At 46.9% G+C, this 26,535-nt stretch overlaps 13 protein-coding genes across 13 annotated transcripts; 4 read left to right on the top strand and 9 right to left on the bottom strand.

Moving 5' to 3' along the window:
• Positions 1-322: 322 nt before the first annotated feature.
• LY89DRAFT_228383 (uncharacterized protein) lies at positions 323-1,118 on the top strand. Its single transcript, XM_018206017.1, has one exon. The coding sequence runs from the start codon at positions 525-527 to the stop codon at positions 999-1,001; it is 477 nt and encodes a 158-aa protein (XP_018065976.1). The 5' UTR covers positions 323-524; the 3' UTR covers positions 1,002-1,118.
• Positions 1,119-1,225: 107 nt separating this feature from the next.
• On the bottom strand, positions 1,226-3,080 carry LY89DRAFT_786513 (uncharacterized protein). Its single transcript, XM_018222989.1, has 3 exons — positions 1,957-3,080; positions 1,690-1,907; positions 1,226-1,638 (listed from the first exon to the last, which is right to left on the bottom strand). The coding sequence occupies exons 1-3, from the start codon at positions 2,821-2,823 to the stop codon at positions 1,401-1,403; spliced, it is 1,323 nt and encodes a 440-aa protein (XP_018065977.1). The 5' UTR covers positions 2,824-3,080; the 3' UTR covers positions 1,226-1,400.
• Positions 3,081-4,977: 1,897 nt separating this feature from the next.
• LY89DRAFT_758332 (uncharacterized protein) lies at positions 4,978-5,810 on the top strand (the record flags this gene model as incomplete). The annotated part of the gene is made up of 2 exons (XM_018221435.1): positions 4,978-5,558; positions 5,612-5,810. 2 exons carry the CDS (start codon positions 4,978-4,980, stop codon positions 5,715-5,717), a joined length of 687 nt encoding a protein of 228 aa, XP_018065978.1. The 3' UTR covers positions 5,718-5,810.
• Positions 5,811-6,052: 242 nt separating this feature from the next.
• On the top strand, positions 6,053-6,802 carry LY89DRAFT_786514 (uncharacterized protein; the record flags this gene model as incomplete). The annotated part of the gene is made up of 1 exon (XM_018222990.1): positions 6,053-6,802. The coding sequence occupies exon 1, from the start codon at positions 6,164-6,166 to the stop codon at positions 6,800-6,802; it is 639 nt and encodes a 212-aa protein (XP_018065979.1). The 5' UTR covers positions 6,053-6,163.
• A 357-nt stretch (positions 6,803-7,159) lies between these two features.
• Positions 7,160-7,501, bottom strand: LY89DRAFT_739052 (uncharacterized protein; the record flags this gene model as incomplete). Its single annotated transcript, XM_018220434.1, has 3 exons — positions 7,160-7,171; positions 7,215-7,245; positions 7,320-7,501. 3 exons carry the CDS (start codon positions 7,499-7,501, stop codon positions 7,160-7,162), a joined length of 225 nt encoding a protein of 74 aa, XP_018065980.1.
• Positions 7,502-8,028: 527 nt separating this feature from the next.
• Positions 8,029-8,670, bottom strand: LY89DRAFT_688818 (uncharacterized protein). Its single transcript, XM_018215783.1, has 2 exons — positions 8,111-8,670; positions 8,029-8,063 (listed from the first exon to the last, which is right to left on the bottom strand). Exon 1 carries the CDS (start codon positions 8,397-8,399, stop codon positions 8,121-8,123), a length of 279 nt encoding a protein of 92 aa, XP_018065981.1. The 5' UTR covers positions 8,400-8,670; the 3' UTR covers positions 8,029-8,063; positions 8,111-8,120.
• A 218-nt stretch (positions 8,671-8,888) lies between these two features.
• LY89DRAFT_722739 (uncharacterized protein) lies at positions 8,889-10,239 on the bottom strand (the record flags this gene model as incomplete). Its single annotated transcript, XM_018218753.1, has 6 exons — positions 10,088-10,239; positions 9,856-10,033; positions 9,697-9,787; positions 9,141-9,631; positions 8,981-9,069; positions 8,889-8,933 (listed from the first exon to the last, which is right to left on the bottom strand). The coding sequence occupies exons 1-6, from the start codon at positions 10,142-10,144 to the stop codon at positions 8,889-8,891; spliced, it is 951 nt and encodes a 316-aa protein (XP_018065982.1). The 5' UTR covers positions 10,145-10,239.
• A 307-nt stretch (positions 10,240-10,546) lies between these two features.
• On the bottom strand, positions 10,547-13,313 carry LY89DRAFT_722740 (uncharacterized protein). Its single transcript, XM_018218754.1, has 5 exons — positions 12,491-13,313; positions 12,038-12,406; positions 11,809-11,970; positions 11,494-11,761; positions 10,547-11,441 (listed from the first exon to the last, which is right to left on the bottom strand). Exons 1-5 carry the CDS (start codon positions 13,038-13,040, stop codon positions 10,763-10,765), a joined length of 2,028 nt encoding a protein of 675 aa, XP_018065983.1. The 5' UTR covers positions 13,041-13,313; the 3' UTR covers positions 10,547-10,762.
• Positions 13,314-13,720: 407 nt separating this feature from the next.
• Positions 13,721-15,400, bottom strand: LY89DRAFT_688820 (AhpC-TSA-domain-containing protein). Its single transcript, XM_018215784.1, has 2 exons — positions 14,718-15,400; positions 13,721-14,552 (listed from the first exon to the last, which is right to left on the bottom strand). Exons 1-2 carry the CDS (start codon positions 14,938-14,940, stop codon positions 14,125-14,127), a joined length of 651 nt encoding a protein of 216 aa, XP_018065984.1. The 5' UTR covers positions 14,941-15,400; the 3' UTR covers positions 13,721-14,124.
• Positions 15,401-15,579: 179 nt separating this feature from the next.
• On the top strand, positions 15,580-17,761 carry LY89DRAFT_654308 (uncharacterized protein; the record flags this gene model as incomplete). Its single annotated transcript, XM_018212295.1, has 2 exons — positions 15,580-15,944; positions 16,056-17,761. Exons 1-2 carry the CDS (start codon positions 15,662-15,664, stop codon positions 17,759-17,761), a joined length of 1,989 nt encoding a protein of 662 aa, XP_018065985.1. The 5' UTR covers positions 15,580-15,661.
• A 146-nt stretch (positions 17,762-17,907) lies between these two features.
• Positions 17,908-19,075, bottom strand: LY89DRAFT_700237 (Aldo/keto reductase; the record flags this gene model as incomplete). The annotated part of the gene is made up of 2 exons (XM_018217109.1): positions 17,908-18,474; positions 18,512-19,075. The coding sequence occupies 2 exons, from the start codon at positions 19,073-19,075 to the stop codon at positions 17,908-17,910; spliced, it is 1,131 nt and encodes a 376-aa protein (XP_018065986.1).
• Positions 19,076-21,659: 2,584 nt separating this feature from the next.
• Positions 21,660-23,341, bottom strand: LY89DRAFT_739059 (cytochrome P450 3A17; the record flags this gene model as incomplete). Its single annotated transcript, XM_018220435.1, has 3 exons — positions 21,660-22,034; positions 22,097-23,227; positions 23,294-23,341. The coding sequence occupies 3 exons, from the start codon at positions 23,339-23,341 to the stop codon at positions 21,660-21,662; spliced, it is 1,554 nt and encodes a 517-aa protein (XP_018065987.1).
• A 1,268-nt stretch (positions 23,342-24,609) lies between these two features.
• LY89DRAFT_228558 (uncharacterized protein) lies at positions 24,610-26,534 on the bottom strand. Its single transcript, XM_018206018.1, has 2 exons — positions 24,729-26,534; positions 24,610-24,675 (listed from the first exon to the last, which is right to left on the bottom strand). Exon 1 carries the CDS (start codon positions 26,247-26,249, stop codon positions 24,768-24,770), a length of 1,482 nt encoding a protein of 493 aa, XP_018065988.1. The 5' UTR covers positions 26,250-26,534; the 3' UTR covers positions 24,610-24,675; positions 24,729-24,767.
• Position 26,535: the final 1 nt, after the last annotated feature.

Here is a 26,535-nt window from a genome sequence, read left to right on the forward strand (position 1 = left end):
TATCAAGCCGCTCACCGCCTTCACGGTATTCATGAATCTTTCACCTGAGTTGCGCCTGAAAATCTGGGCTGAGGTATGCAAAAACGGTCGAGTTGTAGATATCAAGTTGGAGCTCTTGAACATGGACATGACTTTTGAAGCTCTTACAGAGGCTACCTACCCCGTCCCCTACAGGTACAGGAGTGTTCAAGGCATTCCACCAATCATGCGTGTCTCGCGTGAGGCTCGTATAATTGGCTTGGAGCACTGCACGCCTGAATTTTCGACGAAGTGTGTTGCATCGCCAGCCGATCCTTCCATATATGTCGACTCGCACCCGAGTGCCTATGTCAGTTGGGAACTTGATACTTTGTATGTTGCCGATCCTAAGTATGAATGGATCAATCGGGGACTTCCCAATAAGCAATTAATTCTCTACAGTACGTCAAATTCCGGCTTTATTTTATATTCCTCCTAGCAGTGAAGATCTTCCGAATCATCCCCGAGAGCCGCTCATTAAAGAATGAGTGAATCAACTTCTTTAGATGAATTCTTTGGCCCCTACGCATACTGATTTGTTTACAGAAGAATTGGCAAAGCTTAAGAAGATTCGATCTCTCGCCATCAATCCAGACGTTGCACTCCGAGGTGCAGTAGCCGCCTGGACTGAGTTTAGGGTGTGGGTCGATAATCACATCGAAGACTTGATTGTTTACTTGGACAAAGATGTCACACTTGTACACAATCATAATCCACCTCCCGTCATCTACGACCCTGACAATGCTGTCCGTATCCATCCTACTCGATATGGAAATAATACGGAGACAAAGGAAATGTTGAAGGCTATAAGAATGAATCCACGCGATGTCGATTCCTACTCTGCATTAATGTGCGAAGTTTTGATGGAAATTTTGCGTCTAGAAAATATGTTTGAGGACGGGGACTTGCAAACAGACCATGCAAACTGGAAACCGCCGACGCCGAAGTTTATGGTTATGGCAACGTCTCCGTCCGCAACCTAAACAATCGGGTACCATAAGCAACGTTTAATGACTGAAGGATGTACTGGGAATGGAGCATATTGAGGGAGACACAAGCGCATGGAGTTGAGAGTAGCAAAGTGAGGATTGGGATCAAGGATCTAGAGGAAGGAGATTTTGGGAAAACTGTATCGCAGACCTGCCCGGACAATGAAAAGCATTCTTTTGAACAGACTTTGTGAATTGGATATTTTTAGTGATTTGTGCAGTGAGATCTGGAATCGTTGACGGAAGGCACTTGCTACTGAAATTTCATACTAAGCAGGATAGCTCAGCTGGTTTTCAGACTTTGAGGTGTTCTACTGTTTCGCCCGCCTTACGGAAATCTCGAAGCTCATCGCTCGTTAGGATGTCCATGTGCTTATTAATTAATTAACCAACCTATGCTGTCCCATTCGTCGAAGCTCCCAAAATCATATTCTTCCCTGCCCCATCTGGCAATTTGCTTCGCAAGATCAAACCAGGATATTGTCTTCCATCCACACCGTCGTTCCAGTCGGGCTGGTACGGTAACTGATTAATATTGAAGTATATATAGCCATCGAAGCCAACATTAGCGCTATCAGGCCATATGATTCGAGGGTCACGGACATAGGGCTCTGCTTGGAGTGTTGTGTCGCTGTCGTATATTAGTAAGATTCAATGAACGTAAAGATTGGGGAAGACAGACTTGTAGATGTAGATAGCATTGTTTGTCGGCATCAGCATGTATACATTTCCTAGGCTGTCAGAAGAAAACCCATTGGCATTTCCACCTCGCTCGCCAAGGTTCTTCACATTATCGAAGGCTCGTTTCGCAGACAGGGTATCATTGTTCGGATTCGCTTGTAGATATTGCGTCTCGATGGAGTAGAGGTAGTCGGAGGTCAGAGGAGAGTAATACATAACCTTTCATCTTGTCAGCGCATTTCTTGCCACCTTAAGGTTCAAAACATACATCACCATACAGACTCAACTCTGCACCATCCAACCCCTCCTGCTGAAAGCCCAACGGACTTCCTTTTTGCCTGAGATAAAACGGAATGCCATTGTAACTTGGCACATCTGCATATGTCCTCAATGTACTCGGGTGTTGGGTCAACTGTCTCCAGCTTTCACCTGTAGCCAAATCAACCATTATGAATCCTGTTCTACCTTCGTTACTCGAGTCCACTATGTATGCTATTCCTCCACCCGATTCGGTCACATTTGGTCGCATATCGAATCGTAGATCGTTCATGTAGGAGTCGGGGTAGTGGACGTTCGCAGGAAAGGTATAAGTTCGTGCGATGGAGTTGTTCGAAAGGTTGATAGAGACAAGCTTCGGTCCGCCAGGAGCAGCATATGGCATACTCGGAGCTTGAGATTCATCGATCGTAGGTCTGCCTGTGTCGAGCACCCAAAGAGTATCGTCCGGTGTGATGTAGAGCGCCTGAACGGATATGAAAGCCGTCTGATTATTGCTGCCAAATTGTATGCCATTCGTCGTCGTATACAACCCACCTTCAGGCGTATTGAGCTCCATGGAAGGATATGCAGCTTCTGCTGTCTGGTTTATGATCTCTCCGAGGGTGTATGCATATGTGCCTCGAGTGTAGCATGCGAAAACCCTGCCAGTACGAGACGCTGCGAGACCAATGGGCCATTGGTCGTAGTAGTAATGGTACTCTTCAACAGGAGGACCGTATGTGCCGGTGTCAAATCGAACATTGTGAGGACCACTCGTGCTGAAAGTACCATTTATGCTCGTGTTGGAATTTGTTGAGTTCTGAGCTGCTGAAAAACTAGCGAGTGCTGCAAATGCAGTTGCTGTGAGGCTTTTCATGATGACTGGTTGCGAGCGTGAAATAGAGATAGTGAAACTTTAGAGAAAACACTTCGGGAAAGATAGGAAATATACTCAGTCACAGAAGCCGAAGAGCTTCGCATTGGATTGGTGATGTGAACCATTACGTCGCGGCTGCCAGGAAGTAAACTTCCATAGTGAAGCTATCCACATGCCGTTTATCCATTGCTGATGTAAACAGTGTCGCGTTTGATTGGAGCATTTCGGTGGCAGAAATGGCAATCGAGAAGTCGATGATGAAGAAAGTTTTGTTGATGATGACGGCAGGCCGGGAACTAAAATAAACCAGTGCGGAGAACCCTGAGGCTTGCCGATGACTTAGTCAGCATTCGCCGGCATTTCTTCTGAAGACTCGAAGTCTGTCAAAAATGTGGAAAGTATTAAATCAAGTAGACAGTCATTCAGAGGCGATTTATTAGTCTCTTAGCATCATTGTAATCTTTAGAAGTTGTGACAGAAAATCACCCCTATAGTGATCGCTTCGCACGAACCATAGGGCAGATGGTCGCTGGAATACCACCTGTTGAGTCTTTTCTGGGTATACCAAAGATGTGGTACATTTTCTAATTTAGTATTCTGAGCCCCAATTTTGACAGACACACTAGAAGAGTCTCAAGTCGTCTCCTGGTCTCGAATCCTAGAGTCTCAGTTGAAATAAGACCTCTTAAAGCGGGACCGCTGCTCTGTTCAAGAAGGGCCCAAGTCGTAATATTGGCCATTCCCCGCCCTTTTGCATCCTATGATTTATATCATCCCGAGAATCAATGTTTCGAACGCTCTCTGATATGCAAGTTGTGCTATCAAGCAGCGATGGCAGATAATTACCCATTTAAGAATCTCGGCTATGAGCCAATTAGCGCAATGTATTACCGAGAAACAAAGGGGGGAAAGCCGTGGGTATTTCCTTACCCTTACTTATTGCAATCACTTTCGAGATGAATTTTGCATAAAGAGCCACTATAAGTAGTGGTGCTGATTGTTGCAAGAAGAACATATATTGGTTTTCATGGAATGAAAGTAGGCTTGTCAAGTACTTTGCTTCCGAGCCGCTGCTTTGTTCTCCTGAGTCTCAACTCCAGATGACACGAGGCAAGACAAGGATATAAGCATCTACTGACTTCCAATGTCTACCTGTACTAAGGATCTTCATCATGAAATATGTATTAGCAGTATACAATGCACGACTTTGCAAGGGATGAAAATAATGGTCGAAACTGCTAAGTAGATTTGGGGCATTGGACTATTGCTATGGCTAGTTGCGATCCTCGTGAGGCAAACATAAGTCTAATATTTGAGTCACAATATCTGTCTTTGTTCGTTATCCTGTCCAAGTAAACCTCTTCAATCTACAACGAAGACTCGTAAACAAGTTTCTAAGCTAAAAATATCGCAAAGAAATGAAATTGGCTGTCTGAACTACTTTGTAGCTCCTGAAAGTTTGAACTGTAACTGTCTTTCTCTCTTCAGAGCCTCATCTGTAAAGTAAAATAGCGCAAATCAGTAGCAGGATGCTAACGCTCATCGTTGTAATGAAGATGCATGAATCAAGAACCTAATCACCAAGATTTCCCTTAAAAGTTTATCCGTGATAAGAGGAGCGAGTGTAAAGAAGTAGTCTGAAAACCCAGCCACCGATGTCTGTTCCTCTGAAGCTTCATCTCTAAGCATAGTAGGGTAGAGCAGTAAATGAAAGCTACCACTGATCTTTGATGCTTATACCGATATTCTTCCGAATAATAGATGCTGGGTATAGAGAGGTTTATTTGGAAGGTCCATAAACAACGGCCGTGCTCTTAGAACCTCTTCCCCCAAAACAAATGAACCTAGTTTAGAGCAATAGAGCTGAAAGGTAACCACCATTGCCGTTTCTCCTGAAACTTTGCTCTTGTCCAATACTTAGATAATCAGCATCTTCTCTAAAGTTCTAGCTCAGCCTTGAGTAATTCACACCCTGGTTTGCAAAGAAATGGCGCTAGTGTAGACGAGTCGACAAGAAATCGAACCACCGATATCGCTTCTCCTGGAGCCTCGCGTCTAAATGAAAAGACACTAGTATAGACGAGTTTCCATGAAGCCAGACCTTCACCGATCTCTGCTCTCCTGTCCATTAAACCTTCCATTCGATCTGCAAAGATGGAACTGCCGTACAGATTAGCATCGCAGAGATCGACTGTCACAAATACTCCAAGTGTGGCCGGCTCTCGAACCACCACTCCAGCTACGTCCTTCGACTCGACCTCTGCTCAACCTGATCTCCAACGCAGTGGTCAAAAGCGAACCTTTGAAGCTGCGAATGGCGCCACTCTCGACAAAGGCTACAGCTACGGCTACCACACGCCATACTTCCAACCACCACTTCAACTGAAACCCCATCGAATTCCAGTTCTCCCTAGTGCTAGATTCGCCCTGCCGTATGAGCGCAATGCCCAAACGGTCGATGTCTCGCAAGCAGCCAAGCAATTGAGAACCGCCAAACCATCCGATGCCATTAGCTTCCACCTCCTCTATGCCCATGATAAAGAGTTGACAGAATGCCAAACTTGCATGCTTCGATGGCCAAGCCGTGTCGGGGCATATCATGAGTTCTTTCCGGGTAGAGTGGATTTGTTGCCTACGTACAGCTCTGATCCAGCCTTCCGACTCGGAGGGGAGGCAGGATATGATGTTATTCGGGAGCAAAAGTGTCGGGAGCTCTGGCACAGAGAGGAGGCGAAGTAGGTTGCGCACAAGTGACAAATGTGAACGCTAAATACTGATTATCGTACAGGCATGTTCAAGACTTGGGTGGTTATAGGGCAAAGCCTCTCCACGATGGTCAGAAGGACTACTACGATATCTCAGAGCCTCTCCTCAAGAAGCCCAAGTTGTCATAGGCTATTGAAAGACGGAGTGGTGAGGGTGGTTAGATACTGCGACGTCTCAGAGGGTCCTGGGTTGTTGGAGATGATGGCAAAGAAGAGTCTTGGAGCAAATGAGAGAATTGGTTCCTAAGATGGGTCTTCTTATTGATCTGGTCATAGCACCTATTTTCATTGTGCTGCACTTTGCAGCATAAATGTATTCAAGGGCATGAATAGACTTTCTTTGAAGCCAAACACTTTAGATATTCACCTAAGTTCCCGAAAACGTCTTGCCCGAATTTACCCGAAAGACCCTTAAAATTGCTCGGTAGATTCGCTCGAGTTTAAACTCCACCTAAACTGGCAAAAGCCCCTGAAGGTCGTTCCGTAGGTTCGCTCGATCTTAATATCCACCTAATCACCAACCAAAATCCCTGAAGCCTCCCGAATTATCTCACACGGTCCATCGAATTACAACCATGGAAACCCAAGATCGAGAAGAGCAAGCCATCAAAGATCGAATGGCAGACATCCAACCCAAGCATTTCACCCAGAAACAGATCATCATGTCCTTTGGCTACGCAAACATCCACACCTTCATGAGAGCCCATCGTCTTAAATTTTCCGACTTCCAGCACTATGAACAAGCCCAAACCATGATTGAGCAACAACGTTACAATCTACAAAGCAAGTGGGAGCAAGATCGGGACATGGAAGAGCTTACGATGGAGACGGTCACTGGACTTCCAACCGATTCGCAAAGTCCATTGATGGTTACAACAAGAGAGCACAATAAGAATATCAGGGACCAAATGTCTTTAGAGCAGGAATTGATGGAATTGGGCGTCATGATGGGAGGATCGAGCTTGCAGGCTGTTCGGCTGGAGAAGGAGGACGTCCTCTTCCGTTACGTGGACAAAGAGAGGGAGCGGGCATCAAGAAAGGCGAGGGGGCTGAAGAAATCATCGTCTCGGCAGAAGGAGGATATAGAATGGACAGTCAGACCCACATTGAAGGCCGACGGACCAACGAGCAGGGGAAGATCGAGGGAGCCCAAGACGATCCAGAGAGAGGCTTCCACTTACGTCTCATTTGCCGATCTTATAGATGATGCATAAAGAAATGAGATGGTAAAGAAAAGGATTGGAAAGCTGCTGTGGGTGTTCAAGGGTCGTTCGGATATTGAGAAGTGGGCGCCTGCCTGGATAACATGCCGCCATCCACATTTGGCTGTAACATATCAGATTGTGCTCAATTGAGCTTGTTCCCATTACTCAACAGCAAAATCAAAGTTTCTACACAGCTTTCCTCTCTCTGCAGTACAAGGCGTAACAAATGATAAGTGAATTCCACTAACAAGCAAGACCGCAAAACTCCAGCATTCGATCTCCAAGACGAAGTTAGCAGGATTCCCCGACGCGGAATGAAACATACCCAAATCCAATACCAAGCAAATGATCACAACGCCCAAGCATTCAATTCTCAAGCTAACCCAATTAGCAGAATCCCCTTACACATAAGAGACCATACCCAAAATCCAATACCAAGCAAAATCAACAAACTAGCTCAATTAGCAGAATCCTCTCATACAAAAGAGTAAAACATACCAGTATCCACATTCTCCAGCATCTCTACTAGTCTTTCTTCGTCTCCTCCTTCGTCTCCTTATTCAGAGCAGCTTCCTTCTCGCTCTCCTTGGTAGCCTTATCCTCATCCTTTTCGTCAAAGGTATCCTGAGTCTCCTTGGTCTCTCTTGAGATAGGAGCTTGCTTCCTAACGGACACTCTTTTCTTAGGAGTTTTCGAGTCTGAGTACATGTTGCTCTTTGGTTTTGAAGTTGTTTCGGGGAAACAAGGTCTGAATTTGGAGATGAGGATCAACACGAAGGTTGAGTTTGGGAAGAAGAGGATGGAAGGGTACGAGATAGTGGAGTTATATAGGAAGGGGAGTCGTTTGTCCTAGGTAAATATTTCAGTCACAGGTCAAGTCCAGGGAGTGATGAATGGGTGTGATGTAATGTTCTTGTGAGCATGACAAACTAATACTGAAGAGTGAAGATCATCTGATATCTGCAAATTGGTTTGCTACAGATTGGCTTGGGTGGTGGCCACGCGTACATGGAAAGGAGCTGATAGTCAGGCTTGGAAGTGTTCTGAAGAGCAAAGTTGGAGATCAAGAGTCTGGAGAATACCACACGGCATCTTGATCAAAGTATCTGATTACTGATGCTGCAGCTACTGCTGTGTTTGTACTGTGTTTGACCAAGTCCCTCTCAAGTCTCCATTGCACCTTCCGATCCATTTCCTCACCACCTGATGTATCTCTCCTCCAAAAAAAATTGAAACTCTCTCGCCGTTGCTGGGATACCCATCAGAAACCCTGTCTGCTGGTCAGCATATATTGCTTGCACCAGTCTGGTGACATACAGCGTCTCTCCTAATTCTTTCCACCCTTTGCTGCCTGCGCCTCCTCCCAAGCACGCTGATCTTGCTCTCTGTAGCCATCGCGGATTGCCTTCGCCTCCTCGATGTCCTCGTGTTTGTCTAATCTCAGCCCGTGGGACTCTGCGAAGTTCTTCATGTTGCCCCAACCACCCTCCTTGTAGAAGCTGTTGTAGGACTTATCGTCTGGCTGAGTTGTAGAAGTAGCCTTGGTGGACGAGCCATTGTTGGTGGTCTTCGATGAGGAAGAGGAGGTGTTCTTGGCGGGAGGCATGGTGTTGGTTCTGAGTGTTGAGTATTTGAAGAGTCTTCGATTTGGGCTTGTAGAGAATTGTGATCTTGCAGAATTCGTAGAGCCAAAGCGAAGTTTGAATGTGGTAGTGTTGGAGTTTGAGAAGAAGGAAATTGGGGAGTGGCATTGGAGGAAAGGAAGGAACAAACGGGATGACCAGGGTACCGCAAAGCGGCATGGGGCCAGGACGAATGAGCTGTAGCTCCTTGGAATACTAGATCATGCCGTGCAAATTCGTTCAAGGTATTCAGAGACATCTAGTACCTGAAAGATCAATAAAAACCTCCAAGGAAGATCGCTCGCATGATTGTTTATAAGTGTCACGTGGAAGACCCAAAACTCCCGAGGTCCGTTTACCTACCTAGGTAGGTAGTTGAAAGGTCCATGGAACAATCTCCCCACATTCTAGCACCCTTAAAACCACACAACCTATCACCGTGCATCAATTTCTTGACTCCTATTCTCTCTGTACTATTTCACGTAAAGCATGGAGGCAAATAATTCGTCGCTCGTTTCCTTAGGCCATCATAGCTATACCATTGATTATGGATTTACTAGTGTACCTTGGTGATGATGATGAAGAGGCGGCATTGTTGGTATGGCTGGAAGCGCGGGCTCAGAGGTGGCGGATTCATCAGCTTTACTCTTCTTTCTATATTCTGTTCAGAGCTATGAGAAACTTGACCATATAGTAAAGACGATGAGATAGAGGGGAGTCCAGACCTTGAATACCGTTCAGCAAAACAATGACATTGTTGGCAAGCAATATCATAGCAACAACTTGCCCGAAGCCCCATTGTTGTTCTGAGCTGCCACTATTGAGGACAGGCTCATTCGACTTGCGTAAAGCAGATACAGAGTAAACATGGAGTGGAAATTGGAGTGCGGCAAGATACATACAGAGTAATTGTGACATGATTTTAGGCTGGTTAGAAGTGACGCTGAAGGCAAAGATAAGAGCGATGTTCACATAGAGGCAAGTTATCGAAAGGTAAATCGTATCGAAGTAAGGGTGCGACGCATCTGCAGTAGCGATCCTCGAAGTGATATAGCAATGTCCCGTCTTGTCATAATTCCATGACTGCAGTTGGGTGCCGAAAAGAGAAGCATACGCAAGATACAAGAGTGCCCAAATCGCAATCAGTGTATACCGAATGTATTTCCCATCCATGTCGGGGCTGAACGAGCATGCTATGGAAGCGCAAAGAGAGATTCTAACGAAGACTCAGTACTGGCTCCGCCCGAGAAGTTCAAATAAAGGGAATACGGTACAACGTACCCGACAAAGCTAACGGTGTCATACACGATATGGAGATGATACAGTTGGAGGCTGTCAATCTGGGAAATGGCGGCTAGAAGCAATGAGATACCTGTGGTGAATTAGATTTCGAAATTCAAATCTTCATTATTCAAGAATGGAGAAGGTTCAAGTACATACCCGTCATGACTTGAACATCTCCACCTTGGAGAAGGATTTCGTTTGCGATTTTGAGCTGCTCCTGATATGGTGCAACTCCTTCGGATTTGCTTCTAGGGCCCACCCTCCACTCCAAATAAAACGAGTAAAACGAGGTTACAATTGCAATACCGGCCTGGATGCTGAATGACAAGATGATCTTCACTTTGATTTCAGCGTTCTCTCACATTTCATAAGGCTGAGCTCAGCTTACCCCAATTCCCGCTATATCGGGGTTTGCATCACCAACATCCACGCACTTAGCACCCATAGTAGAGGTTTCGAAATTACGTTGGGAACAGTTAGTGAACTGGTTTCGGTGGCAAGTTGAGCAGTATCATGGTAGATAGATTTGATATCTGTGAGCCTCGCAGGTGATGCGAATGTCTCAGTTCAGCCAGCCACACAAATGATGCGGATGGCCAGGAATAGCAACATCACGTGCTAACATCCTCTTCAATCTAATCCAGGGGCATCTTTGAAGAATAACGTTAGATATCGGGCTAGAAGAGTTGGACAATGTTTATACTTAAATGAGCCTTTCAAATCGTCTCATGACTGCACCAGTTTTACACACTCTCATGGCAAGGCCCGAATCTCCGAAGAAGAATGTCAGTTATCTGAGAGGAAAAGTTCCACAATGTCCGCACTACTACTAAACCTTTTTTGAAGTCCGACAATCGAGCGTAGTTTAAGGTGCATCGAAAAGTGGCGCCTTTGAGTACGGCAGATACCAAAATTCCCAAAATTCTATCTTAAGCTCCAGAATTCTTGGAGTTTGACTTATATTTGACCATTTCCCGGCTCCTCCGAGTGGTCAAACACCCATGGAAAAGACGCCCGATTTTCAGATTCAAAAAAAGTGAGTATGAATCTCCTAATATGTTTTTTATTGACTGTTCCACTTCGACACACTCTCTCGCCAGAACCCATTTGCCTGAACCCACTCCCAATCATCTTCAATCGGCTCAAGCTTCCACCTTCTCTCCGCCCACGGTATATCCCTCAACAGCAACTGCGCTCGACACCAATGAAGTGCTGACACAGTACTCAAATCCATCTTTGGAGGACTTCCAAGCAGAACCGGATCCGTAGTTCTAGCATACAACCCATTGAGCATGAGAACCCAAAGCCGTGGCGAGCAGGCAGATATTGTTTGGCTCTCGGTCGTGGAACCATACATTGCGCTCTTTAGTTGCGCAAGGATTTCTTCTACGTTGCGGGGCAGTGTATGTATGGCGGAAGGAGGAACGATGGCGACGTGGAGGTAGACCATTGCAGCGAGGAGCCATGATCGGAAGCCGAAGGATAATTTTTCTCTCGGATAGTTGGGACAAAGTTCTAGGAATTCTTCGATGTCTTGGCGAACTTGGTAGGTGTCGCTGTTTATGTAGGACGCGCTTTCGAATTGTGCTGCTGAGCTGGTGAGCCATTGAAACGAAGTGGTGACGGCATGACCGAGTGGAGTGTTTCGTGGTTCTTTTGAGGTGCTTTGTATGCTAATGGATGCCGTGATAGGACTGTCTTCGAGCGTTGGTTCTTCTGGAGCGCCTGCGACTGCAAGCGGACTGGTGATATCTGAGTCAGCGCAGAAAGTCAGCTCAGCAGAGACTCTCTTACTGTGCCAAGATATGCTGAACAAAGCGATGTATCCCAAGATCAGGCTTCGCGTATCGAAGCTTGAGAATCTGCTGTAATCCTTGTCGATGCATTGAAGCAGTTTCCTTTGATCCATATGAATCCTCTCGATTGTTAGCACAATCACACGAAGAGAGATGTGCTGTACTGACCTCGTATAAGATCAACGATGAAAGCGCTGCGATCATCTGGTCGCTCGTCTGCTCTGAAGGGTCGTCCAGGCTTGAATTTATAATTCGAATAGCTTCTCCTGCTAAGATTCAGCATTGCCATTCTTTGCAATATCCCAACACCTACCTCTATGATGAAATATATCCCTGTCATACTCATTCGAGTTGGTGAGCGCTTGCAGGTGTGACGCAGTAAACAAGATGATTGTATGAAGAAGTTCTGGTCTCGAAGTCTGAAACGAGAGAAGTTTGTCGCCATAAACCCAGACAGTCGCTAATATATTGTTGTCTAGTAGATTTGAATCAGCAAAAATGTCGCTTCCAAGGTCCGATCATTCACAGGAGACTATACTCACAATGAGAGAGCAGGAAGGAGACTCGGGGGTTGTTCAATTCGCCATGAACGTTGAAAGGATCATGCCTCCAAGTTCCTGCCACGAGGTTGCTGCGAACGTCGGCATTGTTTGGAATGTAAGGGCTTGGTATTCCTGTCTGTGGCAGTAGAATGGACGATGAATTTCGCGGGGACAATAGGGAGTCGAAGCTACCAGGCGCTTGGTAGTCACCATGTATCTCGTCGCCCTGCCATCTAAAATCTTGGGCTCGATCCACAGCGACTGACATTATTTCAATCCCTGGGATACTTTCTGGTGCACCGTCGACTCGACCATGGCCTTGGATATGGTGTAAATATCTTTGCGCTATTGATGAAGACTCCGCAGATTCTGTTGAATTACCATGTTGTCAGAGATCATCTCAATGCGTCTAGGGGTCATGGGCGTATAATAAGGGGAGCGGGGTACTCATACCATGATTTAGCGATAGTGCAGCGTTTGAGGGTGTGCTGTGCAGCTGGATTGGCAAGGCCAGGGAATCTTGCTCGTTGAGTTGGCTAGCCGAACTCGTATTATCAGCGGCATGATTATGAGAGGATTTAGAGAGCAACTGCTCCTTTCGGGATTTCTTCTCAAGCAGTGGTCGGGGTGATCTCGCTTGAAGGGTGGCTTTGATATGCCGTCTCTTTACGTCCACGTCTCTCCGCGCATGAGAGCGTACGACCCTTCGTAGATCAGACCCTGATGACTGTCGTAGTTTCTGTTGGTCGATGAACTGCAAGGGGAGACCTGAAGGTCGAATTGAAGGTGCTGGAGCTGTGTCTGATGCAGCTCTATTTATCATCAACCTTTTGATTGGTTGTGGCTGGGCCTTGATCGCAGTGGCGAGGCACAGTTCTTGTTCTGTACATGAGACCGGCAGGGCTGAAGCCAGTTCTTGATTACTCGTCTCATCTACCAAGCCGGCAGCAGTATGGCTGCTAGCTTCGGGAGGGATGGATCCTCCCGTTGAAGTGCGAATCATTCTCACCCAGCCTGTCGGCCTCCTTTGCGAGCTTAACCCTAGTGACTAGCTTATATCGAGAAAGCTATCCTCCAGCCTGTTTTTAGGCGCGCTCAAAGTGGCCAATCTCAAGCTTCATCGAAGCAGAGAAAAGTCCGTTCTCGATTTGTGCTTCTTGAGCTTCTGGCAATATCAGTTCAGGAAACAAACAAGAGCAACAATTATGCAGCAATCCGGCAATGCCTATTCTGCACCGTAAACAAACTGCGATAAGATTGCGATTTTTGTTTCTTCTCAACTGTTGCCACATCTAGTCAATGAAGGCAAGAAGCTCCCACTTTGCCGCTGTCGTGTAACTCTCGCTTACTAAGTCGATACCCCTGACGCCTATCTGCATCTTCTAAGCACCTTCATTGGATGGCACTCTTGCCAAATTGAGTCCTCGGCCTTTTATCCCCAAAATTGGTGACTCCGATACAAGTGAAGGCATGGTCACCACGATATCGCTTTTGTTGCATGTCGCAAATTCCGCTCCTCGAAACGAAGCAAGTCCCACAGATTTGGCAGAAGTTTGGAGTCTTCTTCTTGGCATTCAAAGTGTTTTTGTGTCGCTTTTTCATTCATGATAATAGCTTTGTTTGAAGTGCGCCCGTTTGTTTTGGGTTCCCGTTTATCAATAGACGTAATCTGTTAATTGTTTATCTTGGGAATTGCATGAAACATCTGCATAACGTCCTCCTAAAAAGGAGTAGCTTCAGTTACACTATTTTCAGACACACCGTCTCGGTCACGTGAACGCATGACTTTCTGAAATTCACGCTTCAATGTTAAGGTCAAGGTCAAATGAGACCAAGTCAAGCCCTAAGACCCCCAAGAGTCTATACCCTGCACCGTGCTCTGCTTTATTTTTTACTTGAAAGCTCCCAGTTGCTCAAATCACGTGGCATTGCATCATTCCAGGTTCTCAAGTCTCAATCCTCGAGAGAAGATCCATTGCTAAGTTGTGCTTCACGGCATTCCAAGGTCTCTACAGGTCTGCTGTGACTCCTCCCTTCAAATCCGGTGCTTGGGGTGCAATCCTTAGTCTGCAGTACAGGGTCTTGTTTTAGTTCTTCAACGCATCAACCCACTCCAGCGCAGTTGTCGGCTCAAGGCGATGAACATAATCAGGGTCGATGAAGGTGTTCCGAACAACACCACTCTTGTCAACCAATAGAGTAGCTGGAAGTGGAACGACAAGAGAATCATCTCCATTGCGCTCCTTGAAATTAATCCCGATTGTGTCGAAGACCGATCGCATATCGTTTGGCTGTTGGAAGGTGATCCCCAGCTTCTTAGCAAAGACGTTTCCAACATCAGACAACACAGTGAACTCTAGCTCATTCTTCTCAGTCGTGGAGAGAGAAGTATCAGGAAGCTCGGGGGTGATGGCAACCAGAGTGACTCCCTTTGCCTTGAAGTCTTCGAGATGTTTCTGAAGAGCTCGGAGTGCCAAGTTGCAGAATGGGCACCAATTTCCACGGTAGAAAGTGACTACCAACAAATTAGTAAGCACTCTTGACAGAGATCTAAAAGCCAAGGAGCTCATCTGAGAACTTAAAGCATATCTTCTATGATGAGCAGCTTTCGGCGACGACCCCAAAGGTCTCGAGCCTCGACTCCTAGGGAAGATACAAAACAAGGAAGGAGTCAACCTACTGAGGAGGGGCCCATTGGCGATCAGGCTTGCACTGTCGACCTCTTTGCCCGAAGCGTCGCTGAGACGGAATGAAGGAAGTTTGTCGCCAACTTTGATCGCGCCATTAGCATTGAAGGAGGCCACGAAGTCGCTGGTGGACTTCTTTATCGGACCTGTCAATGCTACTGGAGCGGTGGAGTGAAAGTCTGTGTAAACTGCATTTAGTTCAACGGCGAGACTCATGTTTGCGGTGGCTGGAAATGATTTTTGAGATGAGAGAAAAGCTGGCTGGTTTTGGTTGTCAAATATGTTGATTGTTGAAGATAATCGTTTGGATGATACCTGATTCTTTTTATGTTCTTGGTAGATCACTGAGTTTCAATGAAGGTCGGCAGCATTATCAATCCTCCTCGGGTATCCGATTCCGGATATACAACCTTGTGTATCCGATTCGGGAAGTCGCATTGACAACAAGCAAATGTTACCGAAATGCAAACAGCTTACTAGTTCGCTTTCACGACTCAATCCAAGACTCTATTGGTGCCCTCATTCTTAGCTAAGTATTTTCCCATGTCAAGGGATGTTTGCTTTGAAACTCGTTCATCCGAACTCGTCCGAATTGGTGCGATTGAGAATGATTCGTCGAGGTGCATATTTATTCACTGTCAGAGTTGTAATCGACTAGGTTCTCGTTGGAAATCAATGTAAGATTTCCAATCATCATGCCACTAGATTCTGTTCTTGAATCCATCTCGATTCATCCCCTTCGGCAATTACGGTTCGACCCCTTCGGCTCACCTAGTGGCTCGGTAATCTTGCTTACATCAGATTCCCTGATAGTATTTTCGCGTCGGCCGACCGCATTCCTCATCTCCATCAAATCTGTGATCTATCAGCACCATTATGAAACCTTGAATTGACATCAAGAGATAGTGTCTTCAATCCAGATACGTTTACTCGAGCCATGAATACGCCAAGCTCGGCGAGTGATCGTCCTCCAAAGCGTTTGCGCCTAGGCACCCGAAGCTGTGCTGAGTGCCGGAGACGCAAAGTACGATGCATTTTCGGCACTAACAAGGAGATCTGCAATGAATGTGCTTTACACGATGCTGAATGTGTACCACAGGGAGGAAAGAAGGTCACATCGGACCGCCAAGACAATCAGGAGGTCAACCAAAAGCTCGCGAATCTCGAGGAAATGGTTCGTCGGATATGCAATACTATGGATTTGAGTATGGAGTCGTCCAGTCAAACTCAAGTTGAGTTCAATACTGCAGAGGTACTGAGACGGATTCAAGCCGCATCTAGCCAAAGCGAGAACGGATCCGTCAGCGGGACAGACCTAACAGCCTCCTCAGACATTGGGTCCAGCACCATTTCCCATTCTACGACAGATCCATTTGCCGATGCGCCACTTCTCAATCTCTTCAAAGACGCAATGCTCATACAGGATCTAGATACTCTACCAAGGAGTGCACTAAAAACTCCGCGTGATAATCGATTCAAAAGCTGCATGAAAACATTCAGGCTACTTCTACCCAATGCAGACGATCTGAATACAATATTCACTACATCTCAACTCTTCTGGAAAATTTGGCAAAAGGGCCAAGGTCTAGTTTTCGACCCGGATCCTCAGAATTTCGATAGTGTTCGCTCAGCTACATCCTTCATTCACGGTTCGATGGATTCTGACAATCCCGCTCGAGTCGCGAAAGCCGTCCTATTCGTAGCATTCTGCATACAACAACTCCCAAATAACGTTGTAAACAATCATACGTTCCTTACTGCTGACCCAGAGGCACGGTCAGACTCGTACATCCTGTTGGCAGACATGCTTCTCTCGATTGGCGAAAACTCGATGCCGACAATCGACGGACTCGAGTGCTTAGACATACTAGCGAAGCTGTACATGAATATGGGCAAACCGCGAGAATCTTGGTTGAGTATACGACGGGCAATCAATCTGGCACTACTGCTTCGACTTCACGGCTCAAATGGTACAACGAAAGCTAGGGAGCGCAACATTTGGTCGCATCTCTGGGCCGGCGATCGTTATCTCTCCATGGTACTAGGTCTACCTTCTGCAACTACCGACTCATACCCTGGAATATCAAGGCCTCTTGCTGGTTCTTCTATTGCAGAAGGCATCATTTACGAAATAGCCATCATGGCAGGGAAGGTCAATGAGCGGAATCAGAACAGCGCAACGGCAGACTATGAGACCACGGTTCAGCTTGATCAACAATTGAGAAACTGTCTCCATCAGATTCCATCCGACTGGTGGAATGCTCAGCCGTCAGCATCGACGCCGATAGAAATGGTGTACGGCCTCCAGGTTCTCAAGCTCCAATTCTATATGCTTCAAAAAGTAATGCATCAACCTTACATGCTGAAATCATTCGAAGATAGCCAATATGAGCCAAGCAACTCCGCAGCCTGCGATGCTTCGAGAGAAATGATTTATGCCTACCAGACGCTACGGAACCACAACCAGATGGAATTGATCATCTGCGATCTCATGGACTTCCAAGTCTTCACCGCAGCGGTGGTGCTAGTCATCAAGCATCTTTGGGGCCCGACACCTTGCGCCTTTCGGGAGAAGGGGGACTGGGAATTAGTCCAAAGCGTCACGGCGAGTTTGAAGAAAGTTGCAAGCAGAATGGAATGCAACGTAGCTGGCCAAGCTTTTGAAATTCTGGAATACCTGACCACAGCGTACAGCGGCACATATTCAGGCCCCGGCCAATTCGAAGCCGTGATACCGTACTTTGGGAAAGTCAAGATCAATAGGATTCAGCCGAGGAATTCTGCGCCTCAGACGGAGCCTTTGGATTTTCCGACCGATGGGTTGATGGAGTTTCCGAGCACCATTGATCTCGCTACCAATTCTTTCGAGCCTTTGTTTTGGAATGAGTCTGTGGATTTCTTGTCTGGACCGGAGTTGGGTATTGATTGGACGTCGCTGATTGATGAGGGCGTGAATTATGATTGGAGTCAGCACTTTGATCCTACGCAGCTTGGTGGGCCAATTATTGGGGATGGTAGCACGTTTTTGTCAGTCTGATGAAGCAGTTTCGGCACTTTCGAAGAGGAACATTCAGCGATTCTTGAATTGTTTGAACTTGTTTCAGCTAAGCAAAGGGGATTCAATGAAAGCTAACAATTTTCATGTTCTCCTCCAGAGTCTACTCTCTAGCACTTCCACTTTGTTTACTTCTTGAATGGCCTAATAGGTTTCCCACCAATCGCCCAATCAAACGTCCCCAGGATACTCGTTAGCCACACAGACTGTGGACCCTCTGGAGTCTCGGAAGTGTCGTCCTCCTCGCCAAAGAGCGTGCCACTCAGGAACGTGTTTGGGAAGCCAAAATCAAATCGATTTACGCCATCAATCTTGGCAATATCCTCTTCAGTCAAATCAACCTTGAGCGCATCAATATTTCCCTTGATATGATCCACCTTTCTGCCTCCTACGATCGGGAAGACATAGGGCGCCTTCTGCATCACATATGCCATAGCGATGCTGGTAATTGTGGTCTTTTTGGTAGAACCAAGATCCTCCATGACTTTCGAGACTGCTCGCTCAACGGCCTTTGGCTTTCCTTTCCGGCCCGGGTTGTTCTTCTCGCGCTCCTTGAATGCAGCTTCGGTCTGGAAACGTCCTTGGCCGAGGGTTCCATATGGCAACAAGCCCATTCCTTCGTCCTTGCACATGGGGATGATGTCACGCTCGAAATCGCGCATGGATGCATTCCACATGCCTTGGTAGACGACGAACTGGCGAAGGCCGTGATCGCGAGCATTTTGAAACAACCCATGCAGGGGTGTCAGAGATACCCAGGTACAACACCTTCCCAGCGGCGACGAAGTCGTTGAGGCTGTGCATCAACTCTGGAATGGTGGACGCATAGTCCCACCAGTGAAGGTACAAGATATCGATGTACGACGTTTGCAACTGCTTGAGCGAATTATTGACAGAAACATGAAGAGACTTGGTGCCGTTGCCTCCGAAATTGGACTGGATCTTCTCCTTCTCGTGCTTGCGGTAGGCGCTGGAGAATTTCGTGGCGATGACCATCTCGTCGCGGCATTTTCGTGAAGTCAACCACTCGCCGAGCCATTGTTCAGATTCGCCGTCCTGGTAGCCATTCGCTGTGTCGATAAAGTTGCCTCCGAGCTTCTTGAAGGTGTCCAGGATCTCGAAGGAGGTTTCCTTGGTACATTCGCCCATGCGAGCTTTGTGGGCGTCGCCGAAGTTCATGGCGCCGAGACAGATGGGGGAGACTCGAACATTGGCAGTGGGAGCTAATTGACGATGACGAAACAGAGGAGACTCTGGTGGGGGAGGTGGGGGAGGTGGAGCAAATGGAGGAGCCATTGTCGAGTGTTGAAGCTGTTCTTGCTGTTGGAAATTGGTTTTGTGTGAGAAGAAGTTTGCGTGAGAAGATGAAGAGAGTAGAAAGATTCAAGGCGAATATAATGTTTCTCTTCCGTACCTGAGGGAAGGAGAGCATTTTAAACTCTAGGCCCACCGCGATTGCAAACATGCATGACGACGGCTTTCGACGGAATTTGGCTTCTTAATTCCGCCATCAATGATCATATCGTTACTGCAATGTCCTCATTGCCGTGTAACTTGGTGGAGTGATTGTTGGGTGAAAGTTGGGGAAATGTTTCGTCGGTGTTGACGAGTCGTGCGGCAGCATGCAGCTTGCTTACGCGCTAAGAGCTCAGTTCCTGGACTAAACTCCGCAATTTGGTGGCCTGAAGATATAATTCGCCACGGCCTATGACGCACATAAGCAAACTGCAGAAAGGTCCCCCCGATTAAGCGAAGATTAACCTTAAATAATTGTATTGAGTGGAGTTGAGAAGAGGCGTACGAGTCGATGATGGGATGTGGAAGCCGTCGGTGATATCCCAGAGCCAGAATGGACTTGAAGTTCACTCATGTGACGAGGTACCCGTGCCAGCGACAAAGTTTGAACACCTGCGTACATTAAACATGAAAGACATTAATTTATAGACAAGATGTCTTGTATCTTACTTCATGCTTCCACTGGGGTGCTATAGGCTTGCTAGGAAACTTCTCCTCTGACCCAATTCAAGATTCGATTCAAAGCGCAGTCACGTGCACATTCTCTTGTGAGCACATCCGCCAGAGGAACATCCTCGTAAAGAAAGGGCAAGCATCAGATACTCGTTATAGCCGGGTCTATGTTCTCGCCATAGTCTCTGATGTTGAGAGACAGGTCATAGCCTCAATCGGCAATCCTTATAACAGGCTCTCACATCATTCCTGCGCTTGGCTCTCTGCATAGCAGTCACATGTGCTGGGAGCAAGAGATATGAGGAGACTTAGTATCTTAACGACGATTCTTTATAAGTAATAAAGTGCTTTAGTGAAGGTCTCAAAGTGCTGACTGGGTCTGTTCTTATTTACGTGGCAAGTGATGGTCATGCGGCCGCTGTAAACAGCTTCAACCGCAACCGCAACCGCAACCTGGACTATTTATTTACGAAGATCTCCAGCTCCAGAAGAAACAACATCACCAGTAGGATCCTAATCACTCCAAAGCTCCAACCATGGCGGTGCTGCTATTGATAGCCTTCATAGAGCCAGAAATGTTGAGCCTTTGGCATCGAAGCATCGCGAAAAGCCCCCGGACCACGTAACCAAGGACAGCAATGATAAGGATGCAATTCCGATGCAATTGACAAACATACAAACGCTAGTGATTCTGACTTTCTAATGTTCATCCTACTCGGCAAGGCGAATCTTCGTGTGGATGCGTACAAAACGCGCTCATCTTCATTGTTTACCTTTAGCTTCCCTAAACACACCTCGCTTTTGACTTGCGCTAACCCCTCACCAACACAGCCTTATAATTTTAAATAAGCAAAACCCTTCCATCAACCCTTCTTCAGCCCTAGCTGAATGGTAACTGCTCACAGTTACCAGCCCAAAGTCTTCCGCAGCAGCGGCTCCTGGCATCAACAGTACATACCGCGCGGTATAATCGCATGGGAACGGGGAGGTTCCACCGGGGGCGCCACATGCGCCGCGCTGTCACTGTTGTGGGATGGAGAGGGGACTACTGTGAGGACTGTGTGTTGCGCGGAAGGCCAGTGCGACCTCAGAACTCTGTAGGAAGACTATAGGACACCTATTTTTTTTTGGCAATTCTTTTTTGTATGTTGGATTAAGCGACGGGGCTTTCATATACTTCTCGCTAAGAGTGCTGTTTACGTAGCTCGGTTGAGGCAGATTTGAACGACGAAGCCAATATAAACAACAGCTCCGTGGAAGCATACCTCTTCAAATGAGCCTTGAACGTAGAACGCATTATGAGATCACATTATGCCTTTAGGTTACAATGTACCGAGAGGTAATTAATTCGACTTGCTTTCACTTTCTAAAAAAAAATAAGGCCGACCGTACATGGCTATCCGCGCATTTCGCGCTATTTGCGCTACTCGCGCAATGTGCGCGTTCCGCGCGGGATGCCGAACAGACTTTGAAGTTCCTCAACAGAGACTCGCCACAGTACAGTGCAAGCCTCGGTCTCATGAGATTATCGTTATAGACGAATGGGGCTGGATGTCAATCAAGCTTTCTGAATCGGTTCACCTTTGACTCAGTGTCCTTGCAGTCCAGGAAAGCCCACTTGATTCCTCAATAATGTATCTTTCGTGTACAATGCAACAATCAGGTTATGCAGGCAAGACTTCTTAACAACCAGGTTGGCTATCGTCGACAGAATATCAGATTAGAGACACTTGGCGAGCAGGGGTGACAGTGGAGCTTCAGCCTTAGGGATAAAGTCCTAAAGTTGATTCAATATCTTAGAGGCTGGCTTTGAAATGAAAAGGTCGTCCCATTCGTGCAGTGTCTATATCCAACTTCATCAATCCCGCAGGCAATTTGTATAAACATCCAACCATACCAGTTTTCAACTACCCTAGTTTTGCTCCACTTGCTCTTTCTCCTCTCTCCCCGCTCGAAGATGAAGCTTCACAAACAAAGGCGGCTTCTGAAAGACCGTGAAAACCTTCTGCCCTTCCATCCAAGATGTACACTCAGGCATGATCTCGATCTCAAAATTCCAAGCCATTTTCGCCATGGCCAAGCGAATCTCAGCGTAGGCGAGATTTTTACCGATGCAGTTCCTTGGACCATAGGAGAATGGTTGCATGCAAGCTTGATTATCGTTTGCAAACTGAGGTTCGTAATAGGCATGAGATTGTGGTAGCCAGCGCTCTGGAATGAAGTTATCGGCCATGGCGAAGTTAGAGTTCCGGTGGTAGGTGGACCATTGATGGATCCAGATTTTGGTCTAAATTTTGGTCAATTAGCTTTCAACATGTCATGAGAGGGGTGGAATAAGAAGTGACTTACGCCTTCAGGAATATAATTTCCATCAATGTTCGCACCTGGGGATATGCGCGGTGGGGTCAAGGCGGCTGGAGGATACATTCTTAAACCTTCCTCGATGCATGCATGCAAGTATGGTAAGGCCGAGGCAGCACGCATAGTGATATCCTTCTCAGAGCTGAAACTCTCTCGAATCTCCGTCGTCAGTCTCTGCCAAGCGGCGGGGTTGTGACCCAAGAAGTACGTCAGTCCTGAAAGAAGCGTGGCGGTGGTTTCACTTCCAGCAACGATGAATGATTCTGAGTTTCCCATGATCTCTGGGTGGCTCATTCCTTTCTCATCGTTGTGTCGAAGGATGTAGCTTAAGAAGTCCTTGCGTGGCAGGTTCTTCCCAAGTGCAAGACGTCTTTCAAGTTTCTCGCCAGTGTAATCCATGCTCTTTTTGACTTGATCCTGTGCGCTTTTGGTGATGATGAGTCGAAGCAGGGGCTTCAAAAGAGGGTACTCAGCGAAGATTCTAAGTTGACTGGAAGCCTTGACGAAGATGTAGATCATACTGATCCAAGCGTTCATGGTAGAGGTTTGCAGGCAATCGAACGGATCTCCAAAGGCAAGGTCGCCGATGAGATCAAATGTGAGAAAGTTGAAGAACTTGACCATGTCCAATACTTTGCCTAGAGCAGCGTTCTCTCTGAATCGTGTCATCAGAAGATCAACGTATGTCTGGATCAATTCTTCTTGTTCCGTGAGAGCTGCATCCGAGAAGGCGTGCGCAATAAGTCGTCTTTGGCGTCGGTGATCCTCCCTGCTGGCAGTGAAAATATCATGGACGCCACTACCGTTAACACCTTGACCACTTTCCAATGGACGATAAAACAGCCTATCTTTCTTGAACTCTAGCTCCCCGGCTTTTTTATGGCCATAAGCTTCCGTCCATCCAATGGAACCATCGATTGATAACTCATTTGGAGCTACACGAACAATGTTTCCATGCTGATCATGCAGAGCTCGAATGTCCTTGTAGAATGTCCCGGTCACGTTCTGGTAATACATTTGTGGCAAACCGGATATAGCGAGATGCTTGGGTCCTGGATATTTCGACAGAGGGTGGAAGTAAAGCCGGTAAACGATGACGCCAAATCTATAGAGCAAGCACTAAAAAGGTCAGCGTGAACGATCAAGTGATGTACGCGAGAGATGGGGTATATGTTGTTTACTCACGACACCGATGCTTGCCGAAATGGCCTGTGCGATCGACAGAGAAGCCATGTTTTCTGTAATCTCAAGTACAAGTAGAAACTGATGACCTCTCCTAACTTGAGAGAGAGACCTATAAGCTATATATCGTTCCTTCAAGTGACACAATATCCACCTGTCATGTATCCGAAGACCAATGTTGTGCATTCACAACCTGATACAAGGGTCAAGATCTCCATTTCGTCGGTCCGGACCATAACCCACCGCCGACTTCTATCAAGAATTATGAAGCTCTCAGAATATCCTTGGCATGCAGACTTGTGCAGGAGTCATGATAACCGATGTGACCCCTGCCGGCAGTTGTCAAAAACAATTGCAACCCATGTCTCCTCCAACGGATCCGGGCATCCCCGCACAAACATGCATTCATCTGCCATATCACTCGATCATTTACTGGTCAATATCCATACCAAACTTGTCAAGCGGTCCGGCCGAAGCCGTCGGAAGAGCACTCATGTGCATCATGCATTAGCTGAGACAATCGTACTCGCGTAACGCGGCTGCATGATGCAGACGAGTCCCTGCCGTGAGCAATTTATGTTGTTGACTTTTGGGAGTACATGAAAGTCGACTCATAATGGGTAGAGAGTGACGTTGCTGCAGAGGACTTTCATGCATGCGCAATTGGCAAGACCCAGGATCACGACAAATCAATTCAGCAGGATGACCAGCCTTGAAAATTGGTTGCAGGGAGATTGAAAGGTGGGGGTTCTAACTTAGGCGAAGTAATGTTTTTGAAGAAATCCAGGTAAAAGTGAGTGTAGAGCGTGGGTGCTAGACCAGTCCGAAGGAAATAGCGTTCAAGTGTGACTTAAAGGCCGTGCAATCCCTGCCCGGCACTTGCTTTCAGAGCTTTAAACGCCGGGAGTTTATGGCAAATGGGATTTGTCTCCAAGATACTTCTAAGGGGTTACTTCTAAGTAAAGATGTTAATGTTATCAACTTGCCAAATCCAAAGCCCCTCTTGAGCTCAGCAATGTGTGAAGGCAACAGTTCTGAGTGGTACTCTGCAGCACTTGACTTTCATTCTGTTGTTTAGATCTGACCAAGTTCCTCCAAAATGGTCTCCCCTGTCTACACAGCGCTCATGGCTAAACTTATCCCCCATGCTCCTTCTCATAATCGCTAGCGGTTTCTTTTTTGCTTTCGTGTCACGAGGCACGGCACGGCGATGAAATAGACGTGAAAATGTCCAGAAACGACTGATACAGTTCAAATCGATGATGCGATGTGGTTTCGCGAGTCAAATTATGATTGGGCATGCGATGCACTACTGACATGTCTCAAGCAGCAGCAATGAAGGCTTGATCTCGCTTGATTTTACGCGGAGGATGTCACTTAGGAAACTGAAATGTTATGTGAGTTCGGTACTTGAGAGTTGAAGTGAATTCAGTATGACCTTCATTGTCGAGACTCGTGCTGTCCTGTCCTTCTCTCCTCATTGCTTATCTCTACACATACTTAAGCACTTTGCTTCCAACCACTTCGCAAACCGAACACTAGGAACATCAACCCATCTCTCAACTTGCCCTGCTACAGCAAAAACAAGCAGCGTAAAGACAAAATACCAAACCCCACAGACCGCCCAATACAACAACGTATTTGCATGCGGTTGCAATCCCGCAACGCGCATCAAAAACTCTTGGAATTTCAAACCAAAGAGCACGAGGGAAAATAAATGGACCAAATAGAGCGAAAACGAGATTTTGCCAAGGTACTGGCAGAAATATGTCTCGAAAATACTTCGAAGGCGAGGAAGTTGCGAAATGGACAGCAGCAGCGCGACTCCAGAAATCGACCACCAGAAGCGAGAGTGGTCCTGCATGTACAGCGCTGTCGGAGTAAGTGACCTGAGAATCTCGAATCCTGGCATGGGCTTGAGATGTGCCTCTCCAACCATCAGTGTCGGAAATCCTGCGACGTAAAATGCAGTCGCGAATACCGCCGTCCATGCAATTCCCCGAATTCGCGGCATAGTTGATGAGACTGTCCCGTTCTCTTCTTGACTCAGGTTGAAGTCCGCTATCAGCATACCTGATAAGAAGCAGAAGATGTTCCAGCTCCCCATAGACATGCTGGAGATGGAGAGCAGCGCTACGAGTCCCATTCGCGCCCCATCGTTTGGGATCCATACCAGGATGAGCAATAAAATGTAACATACAAACGAGCCATAAAATTCCAACGGGATCGTCCACACCACGGCATCGTATTTCGGATGGGTGATGAATCCTTGCATCGCACGCTTGAAGTTGTAAATAGGACTTATCAGATGATATGTTTCCGAAATCCAATCCACGAACTGAGCGAAGAAGCTCGATTCCGGCACAAAAGTAAAATTGTACCCCGGCACAAATCCGCAGCGCGTTGACAGCATTTCGCAAAACGTCAGAAGAACCGGCGGGAGATATAATCTAAATCCACGACGGAACATCGAGGAAGCCACAGCTGGGGGAACTCGATGCGCTGAGCCGGCTCGCATCCAGCGGAGAGACCTGTGCGTGAGTACATAGCCGGAGATGACGAAAAAGAGGGAGACGGCCGCTCCTCCAGAGACGAAAAATGTTCGAAGAATAGGCAATTGGAGGATGTTATTTTGGTCTGCATCTGCATGCCAAGCAGGAACGATGCGTGCCCAGCAGCCCATTGCGTGGAACATGTATACTCCCAGAGCGGCGACTCCTCGCACGCCGTCTAGCCATGATGTCGATTTTATGGTGAGCGATCCTGGTGCTGGGTAGCGTAGGAACTTGTGTAATACTGTAGCCTCCTCTTTCTGTGGAGGAAAAGACTGAGAAGAATGGTCCGATGTGGGCGTGAAGATGATGCCAAGATGTGTTCGGGTATTCGCTTCGATATCGACCAGTTCCTCCTGTCCCATCACCTTCTCCTCGTCGATCGAAAGCATCGTTTTAGTGCGCATTCTGGAGAATTTCCGACTCAATTCTCCATGAAAATGAAGTTATAGAATGGATTGAATTCCATGCCAGAATTTGAATGTTCTTCACTCGAGGTCAATTAAGTTCCTTTTGGGTGAGGATCCCCGCTTTGACACAGGCTATCAAAGCTTCCTGGTCAAACGGACTAAGAGCTCGCAAAGGGATAAAACAATCGCTTCGCGAAACTAAACACTATCTCGTCTTAGATTGTATCAGAGGTTCCGAGAGTAAAGTATATGATTCGACGCTCTTTGTGACAGCCTGGGTTGT

This window comes from Mollisia scopiformis (genome assembly GCF_001500285.1).
Source record: "Mollisia scopiformis unplaced genomic scaffold LY89scaffold_23, whole genome shotgun sequence".
In the NCBI taxonomy this organism is placed as follows: domain Eukaryota; kingdom Fungi; phylum Ascomycota; class Leotiomycetes; order Helotiales; family Mollisiaceae; genus Mollisia; species Mollisia scopiformis.

Bases quoted from the DNA above. Each gene is read 5' to 3' on its own strand.
- LY89DRAFT_228383 (XM_018206017.1), top strand. From the start codon at position 525: ATGAATTCTTTGGCCCCTACGCATACTGATTTGTTTACAGAAGAATTG.
- LY89DRAFT_786513 (XM_018222989.1), bottom strand. From the start codon at position 2,823: ATGAAAAGCCTCACAGCAACTGCATTTGCAGCACTCGCTAGTTTTTCA. The intron at 1,908-1,956 runs GTATGTTTTGAA...ACAAGATGAAAG, and splicing joins AGTTGAGTCTGTATGGTGAT to GTTATGTATTACTCTCCTCT. The intron at 1,639-1,689 runs GTCTGTCTTCCC...AATATACGACAG, and splicing joins AATGCTATCTACATCTACAA to CGACACAACACTCCAAGCAG.
- LY89DRAFT_688818 (XM_018215783.1), bottom strand. From the start codon at position 8,399: ATGCCTCCCGCCAAGAACACCTCCTCTTCCTCATCGAAGACCACCAAC.
- LY89DRAFT_722740 (XM_018218754.1), bottom strand. From the start codon at position 13,040: ATGATTCGCACTTCAACGGGAGGATCCATCCCTCCCGAAGCTAGCAGC. The intron at 11,971-12,037 runs GTGAGTATAGTC...CAAATCTACTAG, and splicing joins CTCCTTCCTGCTCTCTCATT to ACAACAATATATTAGCGACT. The intron at 11,442-11,493 runs GTAAGAGAGTCT...AGATATCACCAG, and splicing joins GTTCAGCATATCTTGGCACA to TCCGCTTGCAGTCGCAGGCG.
- LY89DRAFT_688820 (XM_018215784.1), bottom strand. From the start codon at position 14,940: ATGAGTCTCGCCGTTGAACTAAATGCAGTTTACACAGACTTTCACTCC. The intron at 14,553-14,717 runs GTAGGTTGACTC...ATTTGTTGGTAG, and splicing joins CGCCAATGGGCCCCTCCTCA to TCACTTTCTACCGTGGAAAT.
- LY89DRAFT_228558 (XM_018206018.1), bottom strand. From the start codon at position 26,249: ATGCGCACTAAAACGATGCTTTCGATCGACGAGGAGAAGGTGATGGGA.